Source organism: Catharus ustulatus, chromosome 6 (assembly GCF_009819885.2).
Source record: "Catharus ustulatus isolate bCatUst1 chromosome 6, bCatUst1.pri.v2, whole genome shotgun sequence".
Lineage (NCBI taxonomy): Eukaryota > Metazoa > Chordata > Aves > Passeriformes > Turdidae > Catharus > Catharus ustulatus.
Genome location: NC_046226.1, coordinates 37108876 through 37127260, shown reverse-complemented (window position 1 = coordinate 37127260; position 18385 = coordinate 37108876). Strand labels below are relative to the sequence as shown.

Below are 18385 nucleotides of genomic sequence, written 5' to 3'. Positions count from 1 at the left end.
AAGCAACAGTTCCTTGAATTTTATTATTTCCCAGCTATTATTCCTATATAAGCTGTTGTGTGCTATGCAGAATAACTGTAGCCATTTTGTACAATGGAGAAAAATCTTCCCTATCCCTGAAAATGTGTTGCAGATAACCTGCCATAAACTATTCACACACACTCTGCACAAAGGTCACACACAGGTACATTGGTGGTTTTTTGCAGAGCCATTTCCACATTCAAATACTGAGGCTTACACAGTCCTTAATGATTACATAGGCCCTCTAGAAATATTAAGCTAATATTTATGTATGAGTTGATCAGCTGACCATTACTTAATAACATTAACTGATTGCTATGTTAGACTATAGTAAGCAATTCCGTAAACTTTTGGGAGAAGGGTATCAAGCAACAAAAAACTTGAAGAGCAGGTAGTTCAAGCTAAGTTATTCACAATTGCTCTTCTATTCACATCTTCATGATTTTCTCCTTAAATTCTGTTGAATCTAAGCAAAAAAAACCAAAAAAGCAACTGAGAGTATACAGTCCTTTTAGCTTTTTTGTCACCAAAAGAAGCCTGTGTCATCAATCACAATTGATTTCTCTTTTTCTTTTTGGCATAGTTTACTATTTTTACATTGGCAAGTAGTTCAAGTACAAGTGAATTTCTACAGCATTGGTTTATTTTACATAGTAATGTCTAACAATGGACAAGCCTGCACTTTGAAGACAATGTAAAATAGGTGTTATATGCTTTCTCACCTGTAAAGCAGTTACCGTTTCTGGATCCTGTCACTCTGGAGAGAAAATATAAACACCTCAACTTCAGCATTTTCAGGCAAGGATGCACTTACAAAAACTGACAATGTTATGCAGGAATAAACTTACATGATGATAAAAAATGCTTTTCAGAAATAAGGAAAAATAATCATGGGCTGCCACACCACCTTAACAAATAATTCCAGCAAGTGCCCAGGACAAAAACATCACAATGTGACTGAATTCTTTTTTATGGTATACCATAAGGAAACATGTAGAAGACAGGAAGGAAGAGATGGAATTTGTTGTTGTCACATTCATCCGTTAGGTATTCATAAACTGTCATTGTTCCTATATGACAAGTACTCACAATTAAGAACTCACATTATGAAATAAAAATGAGTAAGACCTATTTGTAATAAGAAATAAAAACACCTTTTGAGTCTTTGTTCTTGTTCCATATGCAAATGTGCACATGAAATTAGAAAAAAAAAAATAAAACCAAGCTGCAAGACAAAACATTGGCTGGTTGAGAAATCAGCAGTCCTTCAATTTTGTACCAAGGTATAAAGGCTATTAGAAGTTGTGCATTCCAGATTTTTTTTGGCAAGGGTTGGGGGGGAGAATAGAAGAGGTAAGTACATGGGAACTAACATAAAGGGAACTGTATTATTTGTGGTCCATAAATTACAAATGAAAAATGAGAAAGAATGAGTTTATATAAGCATATACATATATGTATATATAAATATTTATATTATATAATTTACCATGAGGACATGCAATTATTGGTATAGCACCTATTATACAATATAATACAAAGGAATAGGACTTTCCAATGGTACAGTTTCTTCAGAAAAAGCAGGTATACCCTACCTATTGCATTCATCTGTAGTGCTTGAAACCTGAAAGAAATTAAGGTTCCACACTGTGCTACATTACATATGGGAAACAATATACATAGTCATAGTAAGAAAAGAAAAAAATCAACATAGTCTGACAAAGCAAGTGAAATTCAGTGCAGCTCTAGGGCAGCTTTATGCAGCATTAGAATGTGTTAGCTCAGAGACAAAATATTCCCTTTTTAATCCAAAGGTATTCATTTGGCAGAAGTTAAATTAAAAAGCACAGATGCTGGCTGGAGAGGCATATGACTACAGCAAGCAGATCAGTAATTGACAAGTCTCCTATGCATCCAGAGTCCCCAGAACAGGAATCATTAGGGAGAATCTCTGACTGCATCTTTCTCAGGCTTGTGTTCTTGTGTGTCCCTATTCTGACCCACTACACTTTTCTGAATATAGCAGAAGGTGCCATACCTTTCACTCCCTACAGAGCTCCTGCAGAGAAAAAGATGTTACTAAGTAACTACCTACTAAAGTTGGAGGAATTAAACACCATGGACTTTACTATAGAGTCAACAAAGCTTGGTTTCAAAAACACATTTGGGAAACAGAATCCAGAATTGGACAAGAATCCAATTTAAAAAATGTTTTAGATTTCCTTCCATATATTTTTGCCTTGATGATTAATATTCTTACCCAGATTTTGTAAGGGTATTAAGCATATTTCCATCACCCCTAAACTATCAAGTTCACAAAGCAGACAATCTCATCTCTGTTTCATCTTTCATGATTTTAGAAAACAAATCTTGATTGGTAATCATCTCTGCATTGTAAGATCTGTGGTTTAAGTGATCCATAACTAATGGAAAAACAGAAGTCAGCAATAACAAAGGTTCTTTTTTCAGTTCAAGTAAGGGAGTAAAGAAAGGTTCTTATTTTCAAGCTTACATTGCATTTTACTGTAAATCTGCAACATCCAGTGAAGTACATACATCTACTCCTTTTTCTCATTTCCTAGGAAGGAATGCTTTTCCAAATCCTACCAAATGTGGTCTGAAGAACTCCACTAGGACTCCCAAAAAAACTGTATGATATAGAACTGAGAATCAGCTTCTTGGATCCTAATTACTGCTAAACGAATTTCTAAATAATATTGGTACAAAAACCTCTTGTCAAACATTACTTTTTTTAATTTCATCAGTGTCAAAGAAGGGGTAAGGTATATGATACTTCGGTAAAAAATTTGTGCCATGATAGACAGGGGACAAAATGAGCACCCAGTGTCTCAGAGGTGAGTGCAGCTCAAAATAGAAGAAATTTAAAAGGTAGAAATATAACCTTCTAAACTGTGTGCTTTTTTAAAACTGCAAAGAAATGCTTGAGCAGTACTTATCTCCCGAGTAGTGACGTCACTTTGGGAATAACCGTTTCAGGTTTTCTTACAAACTCCTTGAGCATGTAAGGCCCTAAATAATTAGGCCAAATCTTCTACTAGGGAAACTAAACACATGGAGATTAATACAGTTTTAAAACACTCACCTTCAATATAGCTTTTCACTCTAAATACATTGCACCTCTTTGACTACTGAGTCATTCTTATCCTGGCCTCTACTTCCCATCTTGTGGATCTGCTTGCTGCCTGCTCTAAGGCAAAGCCTGGCCACTTATTTACACAGAATGCTTTCTCATGAATAGTTTACAATGGCTACTTTCTTTAAAATGTGCAGATTCAACACCTTTTTTTAATATACTTTTTTGATTATTTTTTTAAATACACAGTACACAGACACAACATGCATCAGATTTAGGAGGAGACTTTATACCTGTCAAGGCCCAGTTCCTATCTGCTAAGCTTAGTAGTTGATTTGTTCTTTCCTGTGGAAGTCTTAGTGTTTGGGGAATGGTGGAAAGAACTACCAGAACCTTTCAGACCATTCTTGCTTGTTTTGTTGCAGCAGTGCTCTTGTTGGCAGGACCTCCTAGAAGATGAGGAGCCTGAATGGCTAGGAGGTGATTTACTCCTCCCAAAATGTGGGGATGAACTCCTCTGATCATGATGGGATCTCCCAGCCCGGGACGGAGAAGAACTGGTAGTACGGGGTAAAGAAGAGCTCCTAGGGGAGGCACTGGGACTGCGGCGGGGGATGACAGGGCTCTTGGGTGGCGTTTTTGGACTATGTGGAGATCCTGGACTCTTACACTGGGTAGAACTCCTTGGTCTTTGAGATCCATTCTGTAGGATTTGAGCCAGACGAGAGATAAGATCAGAGTCCGAGCTGCTACTGCCTAGGACTCTGTATCTGCGCAACCTTAAGAAGAAATGAAGAAAGATTATTTCTATTTCCCCCTCTTCACTAAAATTCAAATAGAAACTCGGTACCGCTAGAAACTAAGGAGGAGCTTGCATTGCTGAACAGATATGTGGAGCTCAACTTTCCCATTACGAAGAGGTGTTTGGGTCTAGGCTTTGGCTTAAGTGTTGTTCAGCTCAACACAGTATTTATATTTACATAAACTCACTCACATAAACAGCCTCAGTGTTACAGGACAACTGGAATTTCCTGGTGGTGTTGGAAGAAGTGCATTGAAGAACAGTGCTTATTGCCATTGTTTCAGACGGGTACATGCATTCCTGCACACCATCAGTACACTCTCATACACAATGTTAAGGGATGACAAGGCCCACTACACCTTCCTTCAAAGGATTTTGCACTTTGCACTACTCTATCAAAATTATCCTTATCTTGGGAATGCAGACACTGACAAAACTAGATTGTGCTTGTCTGCATGTAGACATGGCAAAGGGGAGGTCTAAAATTCACTCTGCCCTCCTTTAATTAGTTGGTTTACTTAGACATGATCTGAGCATAGCTAATTGACTCAATGTTGATGGCTGGAATCTCCAAATGTTTATAATGTCTATATTAAAAACAGATTAATTTTCAAGGGGGCTGAATACAACAGCTCCTAAAAATTTCTATGGTTTTGTAAATAACCAGCAGTTCTGGAAAAGTGACCCAGCTCTAAAAAAATGTGTAAAAATTTAGCTATAGATTGTCAGGTTTCAAAATATTGAATACAAATCTATTGATGTATTAGTTTTCACAGTGAACCAGGCTCATTCTTGCGTAACAGCTTCTCATTCATTCTCTAACAATGGAAGGTTTCTCAGAGAATTGAAGCCCAGCATTTTTTAAAAGATTAGTTAAAGGATGGAACTTCTACAGGATTACATACTGCACAGTAACTGCAGTCTAGCTCAAATCCATTTTCAAGCTGAAAATCTATTTCTATTTTCTCTGCATTACCTAGCTTCTACCCCAGGCCTAGTAGGTGGTTTTCCTGGTGGTGGTCGAGGAAAGAACTGAGCTGAACTTGAACTGGTGACTTGATCAGTGGTTGCCCAAGACACTGGCCTTGGAATCTTGCTTTTTCTGGACTGAGGGCTGCTTGGAGATAAAGAGCTATCTTCATTCTGCTTGCTGAAATGAGAGTCCAGTGTCAATCTAGAAAATGAAGCTAAGACATCATCCTCAGAAAACGGTACTGGAGCAGCAGCCATTTTTTCCTCCAGTGACTTATCAGAGGCACTTGAGAGGTCACCAAGGAAAGATTTGAGCTGTCTCTTTTCCATAAGTAATTTGACCAAGTCTGTCTGATGGGCCTTTTTTAGAAGAAGCTTTTCCTTTGCGGAAACAGAAGAGGAATCTGACATTGAGTCTATCTCTTGTGCTAAAACTGGGATTCGACTCTGCCTGAATACAAAAGAAGATTTAACTGAGTCCTTCTTAGATCGATAAGAGTTCTCATTTTCTGAAATGCAGTGGAATAACTCTCCATTTCTGGGAGCATTTTTCTCTTTTTTATTCTCCTGATGCAAAATAGTAGTAAGGGCCACTTGGTGGCATTTTAAGTCTTGGCTATGGACTTCTTCCTTATCCGAATGAAAACCATTTTCCTGAATGGTTGCTATTTTGCTTGCCTGCCTATTAACATGTGCATTATTAAGTCTTGAGGGAGACAATTCTGCTGTTTTAGGTGCTATTGACTTCAGAACCTCATCTTGATTTGGCAACAAACAGACAGGCCTTGACTTTGATTCTTGAGCTGCTTCCGTATTTGTTAGAGGTTCTTCCTCTACAGATTTTGAGTTTCCTGGCAAAGAAGAATTCTGTTCTTTGCTTAGCATTTCAATGGCATTCTCAGAAACCACTGGAAGCCCTTCTTCCTCAGCCTCCTTGACAGGAATATTTCCAAGTTCTTTCTCTTCCTGTATCCCATTGTGTTCAGGTAGGTCCTTTTGGTCACAGTCCAGGACACTGACAGATTCTTTGACAAGTCCTTCCCTGTCAAGCACCTCTTGGCTAATATTAAGTATCAAATCTGGTCTGCTGGCACTAACTGGAAGTATATCTTCTGTCCCAACCAAGCCTGGCAAATTTTCCTTTGGAGAGGAAAGTTCCACGGTGTGCTCCACAGACTGCCCATCCTGCTCTCTTCCCTCTAGTGGGTGGCCATAGTGAAAGCTCTCTGAAGCAGACTGTGTGGATGCCACTGAAGGTCTGGGTATTGTTATCTGCATTGTAAAATTAAAGAAAAAGGTGAGAAACTCAGGCATGTTATACAAGAAACATCCTTTAAATAGCAGCTTTGGTTCCACGTCTTCAAGATACATTATATAATGATTCCTATGAATCACAATGTTCAAATAATACCTAACTTCATAACGTACATGTAGATAATTAGAAAAATAATAGTCTATCATTCCAAGACAGAAATACATAATAGGTAAAACCAAACACAGTATCAGTGAAAAATGTTGCAGTTAGCAAGTAACCTCCTCGGTAATGAGATCCTACCTAATGGGCAGATTTTTTTTTTTTATTTTGCTTTAGTTTGAATATTCTTAGAATAAGTTGTACATAAATATAAAATCTTTAACAAGTACACAGCAATATTTATAGATAAATACAGAAGACAAAGAACACAATGACATTTAGAATCAGAAATTCCATACTCATAATATATTTTTGTCTGGAACACTTACTTTTCTGAGTATCCAATATTAGTTACTACTTTTCCTACTGAAGCTTATGCCCCATTTTAACTAAGTAACCTGGTTAGGATATCTCCTTACCTAAGGTCATTAAGATATTCAAAAAGTAAATACTTACATGTCTAAATCCCCTAATAGGTCTGATCCAATAGATACATGTAAATATATATCATTAATGTAAATATCAGTAAGTCAGATTCCCTTTGAAAAACACTTCAGGTTATGATGAGTGCTGTCTCTGGCACCGTGTTTAATTGTTAGAGTACATGTCCAGGAAATGGGAAACCTGCATTCCTGAAGAACATAAACCCACTTCCTCCAGTTCCCACCAAGTAGGGAAAAAACCCAGAGCTGTTTCTTACCTACCCCGTTGGAGACAGGCCACCATACAGACACAAATGCAAGAATCATGAAGTGAGAGGGTGAAAGAGCCCATACACAAGAGAGAGCACATATACAAGTTATGTCTCTGGGGACATGGGAGGAATGTACTTCCATATGAAGAGGAGTCCTACATTCTGGCTGATACATACTGGATGGAGTAAGTTGGTGTAAACAACAAAAATAAAAATAAAAATAATAAAAAATCAAGTGGCTACCCTTACATCTTTTTGTGCATGGACAGAGAGTTCAGCTCTGGTTTTCTTTCTGTTCTGTAGCTTTATGAATCTGACACAATCTGTACTCAACAGAAAGTGGAGCCTAGAGTCTGAGTTTGGTTAAAAACGCTCTTGATGCACTACTGGTAGAAGAGATAACTGGTAGAGCGTTGCTAGGATTCTGCTATGTTATAATACAGATTTTACTTGATTTTGTTAGAGAAATTATACACAGTGCTGAGCTTTCTGGGCTTGTGCAAGAGCTAGTATGTTGGTACTACTTACTACTGGCAGTAGAAACCAAACCAAACCAACAAACAAAGAAACAAAAAAAACTCCACAGAGACCTACAGTAAGACTCTACTTTTGGTCTCCTTTATAATTTGTTTTCAAGTTTGGGCCAGTACAGTTCTCCATGTTTGCTGAATTAAAATGGTACATTGAGCAAAAGTCTGAGGTTACTTAGTGTTGGCAAAACAGTCTTCTTCACCTCCTCTTACTCTCAGCCCAGGTTCTTTCATATGAAAGAAACACTACTTCCCTTTGGAGAGAGTGAGGTGTTTCCTATTTCAAAGACTTCTGAGAGAATCCAAGAACATCAGTTCAGCTACAGAAAGAACAGAAGAAATAGAATTTATAGAATTGTCTTTAAAAGCACCTTTCCATGATTAGATAATTTAGTGCCTAAATCTTGCCAGTTCAGCAAGAACTCTGCACAGAAGGAAAAATGGATAAAACTGGTGAAAGAGGGGAAAAAAAAAAAGTCTAGGAACCAGGGCAGCTGTCCCAGAGGTTTTCATACATATGTAGTAATTTGCCCTAAGACAACACAGCTCCAGGTAGCCTACATTGAAGGACTTGCTTTCATATGACAGAGGAACTTATTTTGGCCTGTAGACAAAAATCATCAGCTTGCTTAAAAAATTTGATCTACAATCTGGGTAAAAGTGGGTTCAGGAAATTTTAATGCAATATTATCCGTCAAAGAGCAGGTTCAAATTTTTGAGATATCACTTGGGCATTTACTGTCCACTGAGCTCTGTCTTTAGCTTGTTTCTATACCTTGTTCTCCAGGGCTGCAGATGCATCTCAAAAGCAAGGATGTGCAAGATATTTCCTGTTTCAAACTTTTCACTTGCTGAGCTAGTCTAGTTGCCAATTCAAATAACCCAGGATCAAAACACCAGAGTTATGTTCCACATACCTGAAGGATGACTTCCCTTAGAACAGAATGATCCTGGTGTCCTCTCAACTCACAGAGATGAGACAACCTTAGGCATTTGCTTTCAGAAGGGTATTTATCTATTTGATCTATTTCCAGAAGAACTGCAACTGCATTTAAATTCTCCTTTGCTCAAATATGTTTACTCTTGTCCTTGCGACACCTCTCTCACATGTCAATTCTTAGCTAGAAGAAAGCAGCTCTGATATGAAGTTAATTTACATTTTTCAACAGAGAATTGTTGAAATTCAGGAGAGAAAATTTTCTAGTCTTTCCAGCACATCTTGGCCATACAGATTTAACCCTTACATTCAAGAAAGACGAGACTAGGCTTGTTGAACCACCTACAATCAAATAGGCAGGAGCTATTTGTGAAAAAGAAACATTGAAAAGGAAAGGATACTGGATGACTAAATATCAATAAAAATCCAGTACCACTGAATAATTTATAATTTCAGAAAAGGCTTTTTAAACACATGCATCACTTTCTTGATTCATACTCACTAACAAAGAAAAATTTGTTTGCTCACATGGTCAATAAACCTCTTTTTAGTCTTCTCAAAGTACAAGAACTAGATTATACCCCTGTTGGACTTGACATTTCACCTATATGTGCAAGAATTTAAATGGGTAGTCATAAATGATCCTCATATTTTTATTTCTTGCGCCACTAAATACACTCTTATCCTATGAGATTTTTGTGGTTAATCGTGTCAATTATGTAAAACACTAAACCTGAGGAACAAAGATTAAAATTCATCTAAGAAGTAAAATACGGGGAATCCAACATAAAATCCTACCTTTCAGCTCACCATGATAACTAGTTTGTAACACTGATTATTGCAATTCCCATACTTCAGCAGGAGTTATGTGATACAATAGACGACTAAAAGTGGCTGAGACAATATATGGAACAATGAATTCAAAGTTCTCCTTTTATTCCAAAATATTCAAATGAAATTACTGCCACCATAGTCTTGAATTTTTTTGCCTTCCCTAAATAATCTCTGAATTCCTTTCTGTTTCCCTCAAATCCACACTTGAACCAAGATGAGAAATTATCCTGCATTTCTTCAAGAAATTTTACAAGACAGTGAGTGGGATGTCAGGAAGGAAAAAGAACAAAACAACAGCATAAATATCTCTCAGACATTCTTTACATCTGGTAAACTTTCATCCTTTTAAACCTTTGATAAGCTGCAATAGTAAGTAATATGCTTGCATGAATGCCTCTGTGTACATATACAGCTAATTGTAGAGGAATAGGTCTGCAAAGCTGCCAAATCTGAAAGACATAAAGGTGTGAATATGGATTATTGTACAATATCAGCAATAGCTTCACTGTTCCACTCATGATGTCCGATACTTCTGCATGTCAAGGGCTGTCAGGACTTTGGGCCTCTTAGAGACATGGTGTACAGATCTGTTTCCTGTTAATCCTGTTATTATTTGTAATTTCTCATATTAATACACCATCATTCTATTACTGGACATTCTGAAGACACTTCACCTGACCAGTGTACTCTCTTCAGAACATCTTTCCTTACCTTGAAGTAAACCTCGAAGCTTTTGTATGCAGGAGAATAAACCTCACACATCTTTTCTCTTTTCCCTATGGTTAGCTCTACAGCCAGCAGGAATAAAACCAGTGTTAGAACGAGTCTGCAACATCGGCAAGACAAAAAAATCTCCCTAAATCTTCCCAGTTCACCAGCTTCCTCTTACTTCATGAGCTTTTCTTTACTTATATCACTTAGTTTCTATTTCCTTGCACAATATTATGCCTCTGCAAAGAAATTTGAACTGCAAATTACCCTGCCAAGGGTATACAATGCACTGTCCTGTAATTTATTGCCAATGCCATTCTCACACAAATAAATCACTGCTGTGCTTTACATCTCAGGAGACAGCTCACAGCTTCCTGTTCAGAAGAGACCCACTTCCCAAAATCCTCCCTATCTACTACTATCACTCCTACTGACTTTCTACAGTGTAAGCCTTTGTATCCCTTACATTCCATACCCAGATTAAGCTCACACAGCATGGTAGTTAAAGATAATTAATTACATGATTACTGAAGTATATTGCCTGTTTCTACAAATAGACTAATATGGGGATAAACAGGAGAAATATATAGACGTAATTCAGTGTTATGGAACATCAGACTAGAGATGATTGTAAATTTTGATACTGAATCCTTATCTATAGCCCCATATATACAGTACTGCAAGCACTGCAGGCATTTGTAGGTCGTCAGGACACCACCAGTTTTTAGTAAAAACTCACTTGTGGCAGACCCTAATCCTAGACTATAGAGAAGTAACATATGAAGATTTTTTATATCTACCTAATAAGAGGCATATATTGCTCTCCACAGGTCTTCAGATATATTATTTTTTCTATAACACTAATTTTGGCCTTGATTTGCATGAAGGTTGTGATGAATGGGAAGAGGATGAAATAAGATGCAGAGCTATAAATGGACAACTGTGTTTCCAAATTCTCTCATATGATAGGTAGCTTTTGAGGATAAAAAACATAGAGGCCTCTGTGTACAGTCTTTCTCCAAAGCTTATTAGCCATGGCTTAACTTTCGAATTCTTTAAACATCATCCCATTTCAGTTATTCCTACACCACTTACCAGACAAAATTACATTTATTTATTGTTCTAACATAAAACTATACCCTCAAATATTCAACAGACAAATACTGATTGCTCTAAAAATGGTATCTTTGATTGCTTTTAGAGAATGACTGTGACTGTTAATAAGTGGTTATATGTGGTAACATGACTAAGACAAGTACTACTTATTCAATTTGAAACTACTTCTATATAACGCACAAACCAATTGAAGAACATTCTTGAAATTTACTGGTGAAATGGAAAGCAGAGGTGCTTACAGATTATTACTTCATAACACTCACATAATACTCCTGTGATGCTGCATTAAAATGGACACTATTGTAGTATTTTTCTGGAATTCTTTTCAAAGAAAAAAATAATTTGCCTTAATGCACAGTTCAGAGATGTGAATTCTTTTCCCTGTAATTACAGTCGCACTAGAATTATACGTGATTTTAATAATAGAAGACAAATATTTTAAGAAATAAATATATCTAAATTAAAGATTATCTTATGGATGATACTATAGACCGTATATAGACTTATCTACAGGCACAATGTTGATTATATTAATTAGATCAATTATAACTTAATTACAGAAGAAATAATCATTAGTCATTATGTTCTGAACTGCAACCACCAATTTATTTCAAGATGATTATAGTATGAAGTGTTGTCATGGAAACAATTGTTGACCCCAGAGTTAATCAGCTCTCCATGGGAAATCCCACAGACCACTTGGCTTTCCTGGAGCATCTTTACTTATTTTATGCTGATGAAATTATGATGTTAGAAAAATGTAATAAATCATACTTGCTTTGGATAGGATTGGCATTATAAAAAAATAATTTAAAAAAGAAAAGTGATAAATTCAAGAACAGACAAAATAGCTGCAACTTGTGATTACATTTTGGGAATCTTAGAAGCACTGTGATGCCAGAAACCACAAACATGTAAAACAATTAAAACTTTTTATATGTTTGGTTTTTTTTGACTCAATGCATGCAGACGCTATTACCACAGCTAATTCATTGTCCAGACCTTCATGGCTTTTCTGCTGCTTCTAGTAGAGAAACCTGCAGAAGCAGAATGGCCAAGAATGGTTCTGTCACTACAAAAGGAAATGTTCTCTACAGCAACACACTATTAGAAAAAAAATTAAGTTGTTCATGCTGACTGCTTGTCCTCAAGTCTTAATACTTAATTTACAACTTGGAAAGTTTCCACTGGAAGAATTTAACATGATGTACTATTTACAGTAATTTCATAATTATAAGCCGCACCATTTTGACTAAAATTTTGGTCCGAACCCAAAGTGTGGCTTATAATCAGGTGCGGCTTATATATGGACAAAGAACAAAAAGTTGCTGTTTTAGTTTGGAGGACAGGTGTCTGCTGAGAAAGGCAGGAGCTTCTCTTTGAAATGGAGAATGTAAACCCCCTCCCTCCAAATTATTATAATTTTGAAATCAAGGTGCTTTCAAGCAAAAATATGGGAATTAGGAATAACAGTTCTTTACTAGGGAAATTAAAATAGAAATACAGTACTACAAAGAAACAAACTCCAAACCCTGACAAAGTCAGAGTACAACCTGACACCCTGTCAGGCAGGGTGTTGGTAGCAGTCCCATTAAATGGTGGCTGCATCCTCCTGCAGTGACAGATGTGATTCAGTTGAAGCAGTGCTCCTGCAGAAGGTGCAGTTTCCCTCTAAAGGTCCTGTGGTGATGTGGAGAAATCCAGTTTTCCTCTGGAGTACAGTGGAGAAAGAGGCTACCTTAGTGTCCCAAAACCTCTGTTTTTATCTTGGTAAGAAATGTTGGGCTCTTCCCCCTGGCTGGAGTAACTTCCAATGGGATGTAGTAATTTTATCAGTCACACAGTGGGACTCAATGGGCCATTAGCAGAAAATGACTCCCTGGAGGAAGGATGAGTTGTGAAAAGATAAAGAACAATGCCCCGCCTGGTTTCAATGGATGGCCCATTAGCAGAATATCTGCCGTTGAGATAAGGATCACTGCCCCCACCCTCAACAGATGGTGATAGAATAGATAACTTTTATCACACTCTGTATTGTAATGTGTGGCTTATAATCAGGTGCGGCTTATATATGGACAAAGAATGAAAAGTTGCTGGCATTCTGAAGTGCAGCTTATACTCAGTGCAGCTTATAATTGTGAAATTACTGTAATTCTTCTGTACACCAAAGGTGGATGACAAAAAAGTATGCCTGAAGAATTCCTTCAGACAAAAGACTTAAAAGGCAGCATTTAGATTTCTATGTATCAAGCATTTTCCTCTGACACTTGGATAAAAGTAGCAAATAAAAATTTTTACACGTTTGCATTAGAAAAAGAGTATATAGAAGAAAATTCTTCTAGAAACATCATTATCAATATAAAATCCAGTTGCTTAGAAGAATGTGAGTAAGCCAGGGTAAAATTTATCGAAAAATTAAAAGTTATTAACAATCACCCTGTCATGAATGAGATGGTACAACATCTGCACATTTTTCCTACTTAACAAAATCAAATCTACTGTGTATGAAACAGTTCTAGTAGCTACAAGCTGGACTAGATCATGAATTTCTGCCTTGATTAAAACATGGAAGAACCTAACTGCTGACTTGATATAATTTCCATCAGAATAGGTAACAAGAGGCATAACAATTCTGTAAAATCTGAAATTAGAACCTTTTTTCTACAGACAAACCACATTTTTAACCATGGGAGCAGCAAAAACACAGACTCACCAAACAGAAAAAGCCTTTTCCCTCTTTTCTTTCAAGAACACACCTATTTATTAATGTGCCATGTCTTGAAAATGAAGTTCAGAAGAGGATTTTAGACTTATGTATTCCTTCATGATATTTTAAATTGTAAATCAGAGTGTTAACTAGCTGGGTTTATAGAGAACTAGTTTCCAACCATACATGATAACACCACTGACAAATTTGAAAAGAACACTTTAGGGTTTTGCTTATTTATCTGTGGTTCTAATAGGGATTGTTAAATGTGAAAACTAATGTAAATATTCATTCTCTTGATATTGCAAACTAGTGAAACCTAATAAAATTAGTTAATATAAAAAAGCAAAATTTACAACAACTAGGTGTGCTCCTAGCTCATAAACATGAAACACCTAAAATAAAAAAACAATTATAAGAGATAACACATTCGTTCTCTAAATAACCCTTGAACATGTCAAGAGGTCTTATCTTATTCTTCCATAGGTCTCTGGATTTCATTGAGATGCTTAAAAATTAAGGCAAATTTTTCAGCTCTAATCAGTATATTATTTCTCATCTTGGATATGAATATGAAAGTGATGGCTTGCATTTCCATAGCTTCTTGTGTGGGAAGATTTCAGAGCATTTTGTAACTAATTATATAAGTATATAATTACAAAATATTTTTTAGATGTTCCAGTAACATAGAAATTTGAGAAATTTAAGGCAGAAGAGGAAACATTTGTGTAAGTGCCAACTAATTCTAATTGCTTAACCTGAGAGACACAGACTAACTTCCCTAACACAATGAATAATCATAAAATAATTACATTTAAATTAGCCTCCTTGCACATACCTGATTAAGCACACTGTAAAAAGAAAATACACCTGAATGACAGACAAAACTGGAATCCACCTTTGTTAAGGGCTGTATCATATTGTAGAGCAGCCAGTTTGGAAGTATTCTAGGTTGCTGCTGTGGCTAGAAGTGGTGTTCACTAACCTATTGGAGAATTAGAGCTGAGAAACGAGAGATAAAAATCTGTAGTCACTGATTTTGATTCTTTCTTAAGATACAGCTACACATTTAGCACTACAACTACTTAAGCTGTATCTTCACACACAGCCCTGGCCAGTAGTCGCTGCATTCACATCGCCTTTACCATTGACCATCCCACACCACCTGATGCAATTCTCTAAATGAGCAGACAACGCATCTGGTTGAAAAATTCACAGAAAAAAAGAAAAACATTAGGTTTCAAGAGGATTTGATGTACAATTTGACCATGCTGTATGCAGATGAGAAGAACACTAATACCACTCCAGATGCACTCTTCAGACCCAAGTAGAAGAATGCATCTAGTTTTGCGAGCTGTAATGCTGCCACACTCTTTTCTTTATGCTGCAAGTTGAATAACAAAGAAGAGCTGAAGCAAAACACTCCAATTCTCTTTCATAATTTAGGTATGGCAAGACGGGAGTCCTCTATTGAACAAATATAGACCAACCTACATGCTACAGCCCCTTGGCACTGGTGAGTAGAGAATATCCAGAGATTTCATTACCTCCTCTATCTGATACCAAAGTACAGGAAGATAGGTTAGAGTTCCTGAACCCTCATTCATCAAAAATCTGGAAAAAGAGTCGCTTCGCTTGATTTCAGAATCAAATATATCATTCCTTATTTTTTAATATATGAAACTAAATTCAACAGTACAGCTCCCTGACCTCTGCGATTCATTAGTTATGAATGCTGAACCAAATTGCAGACAGCAGGAAAGATGTGACAATATATTCAGTTCCAAATATTTATACAGATTAACATAAATTACATTTAAATTATTTAAAATATGTCAAAAAAAGCAGGACTTGCAAAAGTTTTTGAATTCTTCAGTGAGCCATGAAGTACGTACATGAGGCTTTCATTGTTGGAATGAACTAAACAATTATGTGCTTGTTTCTTCAGTAGGAAATGACAAACTGGAAATTTTTAACACAGTTAGGACTTTCAAATCATAGCCCAAAAAGTAACACAGCAGTCAAGCACCAGGTAAAAGGAAAGAAAAGGCTTAATGCTCACTCCACCAAGTAGCAGCACCTGGCACAATGCCAGGTCTTCTTCACATGACGAAGTACATCACTTTGCAGCCCTTATTAATATTGCAGCTGTATTTATTTCTTGGGTACTACGGAAGCCAGAGAAGACCCTCTGTGCCAACTTGCTTTTTTCTGAGTATTGTACACATTTTACTAAGTTTGCTAATTACACCTGCAATAGATCCTGATCGAAAACCTTAAATTGTAGCTATAGAGACCAAAAAAATCCACCAAAAAACAAACCAGAAATTAAGATCATTTTGCATCCTAGAATACAAACCAATGCTGAAAAATACCAAAGCTTAACTCCTAATGAGTTAATTTCTCCTAGGTCCTTTTCCCTACTCAATCAGCCATCATGAAGATGTGGCATTTTGGTATCCCATCAAGTTCACAGTCATGAACATTGGGGAGCTACTGTTTGTTTTTAGACATCAAGCACAGATTTTTTTTTTTTTTTTAATATTCAGCTAAACAACAGTCAGGAGTTTGCCTTGTTACCACACACCAATGATCCTACAGAATTTTGAAAGTAACTAAGCTTGATGAATTACTTTTAATATCAATACTCCTGTTCCTTCTTCACTGAGAAAAGAAAAACTATCTCTAATATAGAACTTTTTATACTGAAAAATACATTGGAAATGAAAGGCAACACAAAATATAATCCAAATGAAATATTAATGGCAAAATGAGGATGATATGTTAGTCTTATGCATTAATGCTATGTCATACTGCTTTACCCAACAATGCAAACTCACGCTACTTAGCAGATCTCAATATTTTTGTGACTAATACAAAAATTAGACTTCAATTATGATTGCAAGCCTTCATCTTTCGTATTGAAATAAAACTGGAAATACCTAACTATTAAAAGTCCTCTTTCTCTAGTGACATTTTTTATTACCTGCAACCCTTGATAATTGATAGCCTTGATAATAACCTTTATTTTATATACTGTAAGCAGGGGAAAAATTTATTATTTGCTAATTTTTGAAGAAAAAATCTGACTGGTTCTAGATCCCTTTTTGTTAAATTAAAATAATTTAGGATAGTCCAGATTTTAATATGTGTTCCCAATTTGAAATTTAGCTGGTACTGTGATCATAGGAACCTCTTATTCTTAGCTTTAAATAAAGCAAAAAAACAAAAAAAAATTCTGGATTTTATAATCCTATGTTTTGTCAAAAGTAAATCACGGAGAAAGTAAATCTGTCCTCCAGAACATCCAGAGATGCTCAACTTATCCAGATCTTAGCCTGAATAAAAGCTCTTTAAATATTCCCCTCTTCTAAGTAGGACAATATATCTTCCTCACAGAGTATTCCTAACTCTATTCCCTGAAATGATCCATTCTTACTCCCCAGCTTGATCTTTCCAAGCATTTTTAAGATGCTGTGTATAGCAGTACGACTAGCATATATGCCCACTACTAGACTGTGCAGAGCAACTGAACATGTTAAACTTTGCAGACGACTGCTACAGCGCAGCCACTTGTATGAAGACAAGGCTTATTCACCTGCTCAAGTTGTGCTTTTGAGATGCGAATGACAGGGGGAAACTTGCTGCCACAGGGAATGACAGGAAGCTGCCTCCGGCCAGTGGAGCAGGAGGAAGAGGAGTGGCTCTCAGCTGACTGACTCCTTGGTAAAGCAGCCTCCCTCAGAGGGTCCAAGTGGATGGATAGATAGGCTATAGGGCTCATGGTGCGGAGGATGGGACTTGAAATTCTTGGAGTGGAGAAATGCAGCATATGACATGAGTTGAGCTGTGAGAACAACATGGCGGGGAAGAAAATAAGGTTGAATATATTTTAATAATTCTCGTTTATGTCTTGCCTCTATGCATTCCCTAAAAAACCATATTCACATCTCCCTAAGAGGCTGAAAGTTCATCATTTAAGAGGCGTCTTAAGTCCAATGTTCGCATTTCCCATCACTCATTTTCAAAAATCCAGTATCAAAATCAAGAGTAATCATCATTTCTCTTGCTGGCCTCTTCATTCACTCAGAATCATAGAATCATTTAGGTTGGAAAATAAAATCAGATTCTTTAAGTCCAACCATTGCAACTGTTTTAACTAGTCAGTAACAGTCTAGGGCAAAGTTATTAAGTGAGCAGAGTATATCAGTTGAAGCTGGGTAATTGATCATTAACTGATCCTTTCAAACACTTGGCACATCTGCACAACATCATATCTGTGTTTCTGAGATCACTACATTTATAGCACAAACACCCACCAGAGGCTTTACAGCTGTGCCAGTAGCAGCATACATTAAGAACTGCACCCAACAGGATTAATCAATAAGGTTAATACTAAACAATTCTGATTAAATTTCCCAAAAATGGGACTAAACTAGGAGACACACAGGCCTGGAGAACCAAGGAACAATTGCTTCATCTTGAACTACATTAATTCAAGCATTTAGATAAGCGGTAAGAAAAAAAGAATAAGAACTGTAAAGTCTTCCAAA

The 18385-nt window shown here is 36.6% G+C and overlaps 1 protein-coding gene across 3 annotated transcripts in view; it reads right to left on the bottom strand.

Annotated features, from left to right (window-relative positions):
• Positions 1-2367: 2367 nt before the first annotated feature.
• Positions 2368-18385, bottom strand: part of TTBK2 (tau tubulin kinase 2) — a 75745-nt gene continuing 59727 nt past the window's right edge. For 2 of the 3 annotated variants that reach the window (XM_033063982.2, XM_033063983.2), the window contains exons 14-16: positions 17431-17679; positions 4894-6161; positions 2368-3894 (exon numbers count right to left, since the gene is read on the bottom strand). In XM_033063982.2, coding sequence (XP_032919873.1) covers positions 3426-3894; positions 4894-6161; positions 17431-17679 — 1986 coding nt within the window. In that variant the 3' untranslated portion in view covers positions 2368-3425. The remainder of the gene's footprint in view (positions 3895-4893; positions 6162-17430; positions 17680-18385) is intronic. The other variant, XM_033063984.2, reaches the window with a different exon arrangement.